Source organism: Salvia splendens, chromosome 20 (genome assembly GCF_004379255.2).
Source record: "Salvia splendens isolate huo1 chromosome 20, SspV2, whole genome shotgun sequence".
Classification (NCBI taxonomy): Eukaryota; Viridiplantae; Streptophyta; class Magnoliopsida; order Lamiales; family Lamiaceae; genus Salvia; species Salvia splendens.
In genome coordinates, this window is record NC_056051.1 from 10655977 (window position 1) to 10664337 (window position 8361).

Consider the following 8361-nt stretch of genomic DNA (forward strand, 5'->3'; position numbering starts at 1 on the left):
GCAGCAAAAGCAAAAGACTCATTGGAAGTAGTGGAAGTCAACTTACCCGAATTGGAAGTGGGAACAAAAACTCTTTTCGAAAGTGGCTTGGCGCCTTGCCCACTTGGAATGTCACGTGATGTCCTAGCCGTTGGAGGGCTAATGCAGCCAAAAACTACCCATCTCCTACACCTCGTAGCCTTGGATTTGGCGGACAAGCTAGACACCATGACCGCCCAACCACTTCTCGACGCCGGCCAGCCGGAGGATGCGCACATGGCCGATGGGTCTCACTACTCTTCCCTTCCGGAGTCCGACCAAACCTTGCTTGCACCTACGGGGCCTTTCATCCCCTCCTTTGAGGAGTTCCCCCCCTCTAGCGAGAGGACGGACCTTAAAACTTCGAGACACGTTCGAGGCTGGCGCGGCAAAGTCGACGGCTTTTTTTGGCTTGGGTCGAGGCCGGAGCCGCCTGGCCTGGCACAGCTTGCGGAGGCGAATGTGAACCTGGCCGGAAGGGAAGCTCACAGGGGTGCGGCCACCAAGGTTGGGGCCGAGGGTCATACGGCCACCCCGACACCACCTACCAACCCGATGGTGGGCGAAGCTCCGACTAGTTCCGTCACGGCTATCCAGGACCAGCCGATGGCCATGAGTGACCTATCCCACGAGGCCGATGGTCGCTAGCCGAGAAGGGGGGGCCAAAGTTCCCTCGGGCACCTCTAGTAGGCCGAAATCGATGGCGGAGTTACTTAAGGGTTCTCCCGAACCCAATGGTCCTCAAGTCTTCGTGCCGGAACAGATCCAAAACATTGGTTTTGCCTCCATGTCTAATGGAGTTCCGACCATCTACTTCTCCGGGGCTGAAACACAAAAGCTTGCTGATAGCATGGGGCACACCATCGTGGGTAAGTTTTCACATTCTATTCCTACGGGCCATCAAATTCAAAAAACTCTAGATAACATTAAATTCCGATGTGGGTTCAATTGGAAATACATTAATGCTAAACATATCCTAATCCAATGCGAGGATTTGGCGGATTATGCCCGGCTTCTCGGAGGCCCAAAGGGAACACCCGTGTGGCTCATTGATCGCCACCCAATGAGGGTCTTCAAATGGTCCCCAGATTTCGATGCATATTGTGAGTCCCCGATAGCAGCAATTTGGTGTAATTTAATCGGACTCCCAATTCACTTGTTTGATCAATCCGCTCTTTTCGCCATCGGCAAGCTCCTCGGCAATCCAATCCAAGTTGATCGGGCTACGGCTACCAAGACGAGACTCTCCTTTGCCCGCATTTGTATTGAGATTGACATCACCAAACCGCCCCTTGAAGAGATAATCCTTGACTTGTGCGGCCGCGAGTTGGTGCAACAAGTCCGGTGGGATAAGATCCCATCCTATTGCCAAGAGTGTAAACATGTTGGCCATGCAAGTGATGTGTGCTATGCGATTGGCAAAAAGGAAAGGCCGCCGAAACGAAACTACAATATCAACCCGCCAAAGAAGGCAAACCCCGAAGGCCACGGTATGAAGGGCATGCAAGATGCGGTGAGGCACAATCCTAACTTCAATGAAGGGAACCGCCAAGGGAAGAATAAGGGCAATGCCGGGAATCGTCCTAACAACAATTCAAATGGAGAGGAGGAAAGGGATACAACTTGGGATGGTTCGGACATTATGGGTGGAACCCAAGGAGGGAATACTTCGCGCCCCGAAACATTCAAAGTGGGCCTCAAGCGCGGGGGAGGGGAAAAAGGGAACCCAACACCCCCGACCACCGAGCCACCTTCATCAACTCATGGAGATATGGATGCGGAATGGAAGTACACCAAGGCGAGCCGATCGGTGTCCCCACCTACACGAGGGAGTGCGAGAGGGGGCCTACGCCATGCAATGACTAGGGGGCGTGGTTTCTTCTCAAGTAAGAATCACATGAGCACTAACAAATACTACTCCCTCATGGCGAATGGAGAATTTGATGTCGACAATTGTGGAGAAGCGGACGACTCGGCCATGGACATGCAAGTGGGGACCGAGAGGATTGGAGACGGCTCTCCATTTGACGATGCCGAGGAGCACGCAACGAACAAAGAGCAACATCTCATTGAATATCAAGGAGGGACTTCGTCTCCTTCGGGTACGCATCCTACTTGTTAATGATGTCTTACAATATCATGTTTTGGAACGTGAGGGGAATCGCAAATGTGTCAACCCAAAACGTTTTGAAAAGGCTAATTAAATCTCATAATGTTTTATTCCTTGCAATAATGGAACCACTCACAACACCAGATCCGGACCGGTTCTCCAAGGCCCTGGGGCTGTCCTACATTGGATCGAACATGACCGGAAAAATCTGGTTGTTTGCGGAAGAGGGATACACTTTTGATATTGATTGTGATTCGGAACAAATCCTACATGGGCGTCTCAAGTCCCACCGCATTGCTAGGCCGCTGGCCATTTCGGCCGTGTATGCCAAATGCACAAGATCCGAAAGACACCTCCTGTGGGATAAGATGAGAGAGATTGCTGGGGCCCTCGAAGGATCACCATGGATTATCGGTGGCGACTTCAACACCATCCTATCACACCGAGATAGGGTTGGGAGCGACACCAACAGGCAAGCCGAGATGGTCGGTTTCGCAGAGGCAATTGAAGACTGTAGGCTCCTTGATCCGGGGTTCGATGGGGCGGAATTCACATGGGCCAAAAACGGCCTCTTTGAAAGATTGGATAGAGTGCTTGTTAGTGAGGGTTGGGCTAGGGCCTTCGAAGCTACTCGGGTTAAGAACCTCCCTCGGGTTGCTTCGGACCACGGGCCGGTCCTTGTAAGATGTAAGATGCTGAACACTACCATCGAAGGCAAGGCATTCCGATTCCAGAACATGTGGATCCGACATGGGGGGTTCATGGCTGTAGTGCAAAATGCATGGGAGGAGAGTACGGGGGCGAGTGGACTCCTAAATATTCAAATCAAACATGCTAGAGTGAAAAGAGCCCTAAAGGCGTGGAACAAAGAAGTTTTAGGGAACATCCATGCCAACCTCAAGGAAAAGGAGGAAGGAATTGCCGTGGCCCAATCCATCTTCGAGGCAAGGCCAACACCGGAAAATAGGACAATGATCAATAAATACATTGCCGAGTACATCATGTTTCTGAAAATGAAAGAGGATTTTTGGCGGCAAAAGGTAGCCCTGAGATTTTTTTTTTTTTTTTTTTATCCAAACACCTTCATGGTGGAGGGTTCGTGGGTCCCTCATCCCTATATTTCAAAAGGTGACGATTACAATACGTGGCCACTCCCAAAAGTGGTGTGTCCTCACATACTTAGGAGTAGTATGCGGTCCCAAGCCATAAACCCGGACCTCATCCTACACCATTACAAAACACAAAATACAAAGAATCAAGAAAACAACGGTGGTACCCTCCCAACCTCCAAAACACTATACTATTCTTCATCATTATGATGGACCCGAATGTTCGGGACTCCTAGTGCATCCATCCTAGTAATTGCAGCGAGGTGTCTCGGCATCGTGTGGGCATTCATACGGCAATAGTCGAGACTGTCAATTCCCATCTTTGCAAGTAAGTCTCCGGCCCTATTCCCTTCTCGGGGGGTGAAGGTGATACGCACACCTCGTTGTCGCTTGAGGAGGGAGATCCGCGCCACCACCCGGCTCGTGTGTGCCGGCCCCCATCGCATGCTATTAAGGAGCTGGACCACTTGTTGTGCATCCGACTCAATCCAGATAGGCCGGCTGAATTCCAGGGCAAGTTCTAACCCGAGTTGGATGGCAAGGAGCTCCGCCTCAAGGGCGGAGTGGGCCTCAAGTGGAGATGCAAAGGCTGAAAGCACTTTGCCCGTGTGATCTCGGATGATACCACCTCCCCCGGCATTATCCGACTCTTCCAAGTATGCACCATCGGTGTTGAGCTTGATCCAGGGGTCCTCCGGCGGTTGCCACTTGATTGCCACTGCGAGCGGCCTAGGGCTCCGAATTTCATCATGCCTCGGGACATTGATTTTAAGACGTACCCCTTTCCAATGCTTCTTCTTGTATATCCCGTTCGTCATACTATTCCGGATGTAGATTTGAACTTGCCAAATGACATTGAAAGGCCTAAATTGTACGGACTGGTGCCGGCTCCTATTCCGTTCTGCCCAAATGAACCATAAAATGAGATACGGCATGGCCCTGCTTAGGTGTTTTTTGCCCGGTTGCCGAACTCTTCTCGTCCAGACCACAAGTCGTTCCGGTATGGTGTCATTGATCCGGAGGGGTGGTGACGGACCCTCGAACCATGTGTCAAATTCCCTCCATATCCCGTGAGCCCCGTCCCCTTGAATGAAGAGGTGTTGGAGGGATTCAATCCCTGGTCTATGTGGGCAGCAATGGCATTTGGAGGCCAATTCCATTCGTCTCCATTGCAACTTTGTGTCCACCGGAATGCGGTTGGAGAGAAGTCGCCATAAAAATATGGCCATAGAGGACGTGAGGCCCGCTCTCCAAATGTCGTCGAGGCCTTGCACAATCGGCATTTGACTTCGTAAAGTCTCCCATGTAGTAGCAAGTGAGAATTCTCCATTGGTTGATAATCTCCATCTTGGTACATCCGGCCCATCCGAAATGACGGGTGTGTCGAGGATCTTTTGGACGATAAGTTGTGCTAGGCCAGCTTGCGCTTGGAGATTCCGCAATTTAGGCTCATCCCATGCACCATCCTTAATGTAGTCCGCCACCCGAGAAAGAGGCCCTCCTCTATCATCAAGGCTAAGTTCTCTCAAAGGCGTCTCTCCAAGCCATAAGTCATCCCAAAATAGCATCTTCCCTTCTCCCACCACCCAACGAATGTGCGGTTGAGCAAGAGGCCGAGCCTTCAGAATCCTCTTCCACGTAGGGCTTCCCCTCCCCAATGGTCTAGCTGTGAGCGGGGAGACCTTTTGACAGTATTTAGCCATTAAGTACGTAGCCCACAAGGAATTTTGTTCCCTAAACCGCCACCATAACTTGATGTTAAAGGCTCTTAAGACTTCCTTGATCTTCCGGATGCCCAATCCCCCCTCGGCCGTTGGTAGACAAGCCTGTTCCCAGCTTATCCAGTGCGTCCTCTTCTTCTCATTAGTTGACCCCCAAAAGAAACGGGCATTTGCTGATCCAATTGCTTGAGGGCACCGCCCGTAGGCTCTATAGCTTGGAAGATATGAAGTGGTATCGCTTTGAGTGTGCTTTTAATCAAAGTAAGTCTCCCCCCAAAGGAGAGGTGTCGATGGGCCCACCCAGAGATCCTAGCCGCGATTTTCTCACGGAGGAACAAGAACATGCTCGAGCGCTTCACACCTCGATAAATAGGGACTCCAAGGTAAAGGAACGGGAACGTACCTCGAGTGAATCCTCCTTCCCTTTGTATTGTGTTTGTCCACCCTTCATGAGCCTCGGCAATGAAAAAATTGCTTTTCCCAAGGTTGACTTGTTGGCCGGACGCCTCTGCATAATGATCAAGGCATGCTCGTAGCCTCCGGAGAGGGTTCGCCGCCGCTTGCGTGAAGATGATGATGTCATCTGCATAGGCGAGGTGGCTGATCTCAATACTTCCCCGGGTTGCTTTGAACGTCATTTTTCTTTTTTCTTTTTTTTTTTTTTTTTTTTTTTGTTAACGTCATTTCTTTGTTGCCGAGGATGAGTTTATCAAGAAGTCTCGAGAGGTAATCCGCGGCAAGGACGAATAGGGCGGGAGAGATGGGGTCCCCTTGCCTAAGGCCACAGGTAGATTTGAAAAAACCCGCCGGCGCCCCATTGACAAGGATTGAGAACCAACAAGACCCAATGCATCTCTTGATGAGGTCCACCCACGGCTCGGGGAATCCCATGTGTTTAAGGACTTTTAGGAGAAACGGCCATTGAACTCGATCATAGGCCTTGGCCATGTCTATCTTGATTGCAACATTAGGGGCCGGTGTGCTTCGTTGTAGCTCATGGAACATCTCCTGAGCAAGTAGTACGTTATCATTGAGGAGTCTCCCTTTGACAAAACCACTTTGGTTGGAAGCTACCACGCGTGGGAGTAAAGGGGCCAGTCGCTTGGAGAGTATCTTTGTAATCACCTTATTGATCACATTACACAAGCTAATGGGCCTGTAGTCTCCCCATGACTCTGGAATGGGCTTCTTCGGGATGAGTACAATGCTTGTGGCCGTGAAGCTTCGGGGAAGAAAGGCCCCACCGAAAAATTGTCTAACCGCATCCACCACATCCGATCCCACAATGCTCCAGCAGGCTTGGAAAAAGAGAGCCGAACAGCCATCCGGTCCAGGAGCACTATTGGCCGAGATGTCGAAGACCGCTCTTTTCACTTCATCCGCATCTGGAGGTTCGGGGAGGGCCGCCAAGGACTCCGAAGGGGGAAGTCGGTGTAGGAGGCTTAGGTCCGGTTCCGTGAGTACCGGATTGCATGGAGCAAGAAGGTTTTGATAAAACTCAACCGCCGATGCTTGGATGGCCGAGTCTTCCGTGAGTTCACACCCATTCACGTTGATCTTGTGTATCCGTAGCCGAACCCTCTTCTGCTTCACCCAGCTTTGATAGAATCTGGTGTTTTTATCCCCATCTTCCAGCCACCGTAGTGCCGCCTTCTGACGCCAGAAGTCCTCCTCCATCTTAAGAAGGAGGATGTACTCCGCAATTTGTTTGTTGACCTCCGTTCTATTCCGGGCCGAGGGATCATCTTCGAACTCCGCTTGGGCTATCGCAATGCTTTCTTCACAGGACTTGAGGTTGGCGTGAATGTTCCCAAATACCTCTCTATTCCACCGTTTTAATGTTCTCTTAATCCTTGCTAGCTTGAGCTTCAAGTTGAGGAGACCCGCCGCCTCCGTGGGGGTCCCCCAATCTTCCCTCACCAATTCATTAAATCCTTCATGCCGTACCCACATGTTTTGGAACCGAAAGGCTTTACCTCCTCCGGGGGTATTAGGCATCTTGCATCGGACAAGGAGAGGGCCATGATCCGATGCAATACGGGGGAGGTTCGTGACTCGTATTGCCTCGAACCGTTGAGACGCCACCTCATTAATCAGCACCCTGTCTAGCCTTTCCAGAAGGCCATTCTTAGCCCAAGTAAAGTCTGATCCATCATACCCTGGATCCAAAAGACCACAGTCTTCAATAGCCTCTGCAAAGTCCACCATTTCGGCCAGGCGGTTTGTATCACTCCCCATTCTGTCTCCCGTGGAGAGGATTGTGTTGAAATCCCCTCCAATAAACCACGGCATTCCTTCCGAGACTTGGGTCAGCTCCCTCATTTTTTCCCACAAAGCAAGCCTCTCTCCTCTCGAACATTTAGCATACACGGCCGAGATTAAAATAGGTGTTGGAGTCCGGGGGCAAGTGAACAGCCCATGCAATAGCTGCTCCGAGTCATCCACCACCTCAAAATCCATCCCTTCCTCCACAAAAATCCATATCTTCCCATTGGCATTCGATCCCTTATAATGCAGCCCCAACACTTTTGAAAACTTGTCCGGGTTAGGGTCGACAAGTGGTTCCATTATTGCAAGAAAACAAATATTATGAGATTAAATCCGACAGAGAGATTTTTAATTTAGTGAGAGAAGCTCCTCCTTCTCTCTAAAATACTCCACCCTATTGTACCACCTTTGACCTCCGCCGCCAATCTCCCACCACCACCTCCCCACCCGACGACATTCGCCGACCCCAGCCACCACTCCCTCGTCCAACGGTTCATCACCTTTCATCATCCTCCTTGGCGGTTACCACCCTGCCGTCCTCCTCCCAATCCCACTCCGCTTGTCACCCCCGGCCCATCCCGACGAAAACCACTTCAACGTCGAACTTGGCTCGCGGCTCCCGTCAACCTCTACTCCACGTCTTGGCTATACCTTGCCGAAGCCCGCCCGGCTGGCCGAAACAATGGGGCAACCGCCGGACCCCGACGAAAAGAGAGACACTCCGGCCCTAAATCCGGATCATTTGCCTGACATTGTTCCCGGGGATGAGGAAGCTCGGGTCCTCTCCGATCAGCAAATGGTCTTCCGAGCTGGTGAGGCCGCTTCCCTTCAACGTCCGACCAAATCCATGGAACTAAAAATGGCTAAAGCAAAGCTCAAAGCCCGGAAAAGTACGCCGGCGCCCCCTACCAAAGGCAATGGTCGTAAGAGATTTGTCCCGTCTCCGATGCCCGAGGACAAGCAACTAAGGAAGAAGATAGACTTCGGTGAGGAGGAAGGACATTCGGCCGGTAGTTCCAAATGCAAAGGATCCCTGTTCCCGGCGACTCTGTCCCTCGACTTGGGGGTCTCTTTCAGGTTGGAGGACCCCGACTTGCCTCATAAGAAGGAAGAGGAAGTGGAGCATTGGAATGAA

General features: G+C 51.4%; 2 protein-coding genes across 2 annotated transcripts; one reads left to right on the forward strand and one right to left on the reverse strand.

Annotated features, from left to right (window-relative positions):
• Positions 1 to 718: 718 nt before the first annotated feature.
• Positions 719 to 3317, forward strand: LOC121781463. The gene is made up of 3 exons (XM_042179200.1): positions 719 to 1904; positions 2273 to 3168; positions 3312 to 3317. The coding sequence occupies exons 1-3, from the start codon at positions 719 to 721 to the stop codon at positions 3315 to 3317; spliced, it is 2088 nt and encodes a 695-aa protein (XP_042035134.1).
• A 111-nt stretch (positions 3318 to 3428) lies between these two features.
• Positions 3429 to 7526, reverse strand: LOC121781464. Its single transcript, XM_042179202.1, has 3 exons — positions 6675 to 7526; positions 5638 to 6542; positions 3429 to 5166 (listed from the first exon to the last, which is right to left on the reverse strand). Exons 1-3 carry the CDS (start codon positions 7524 to 7526, stop codon positions 3429 to 3431), a joined length of 3495 nt encoding a protein of 1164 aa, XP_042035136.1.
• Between the last annotated feature and the right edge of the window lie 835 nt (positions 7527 to 8361).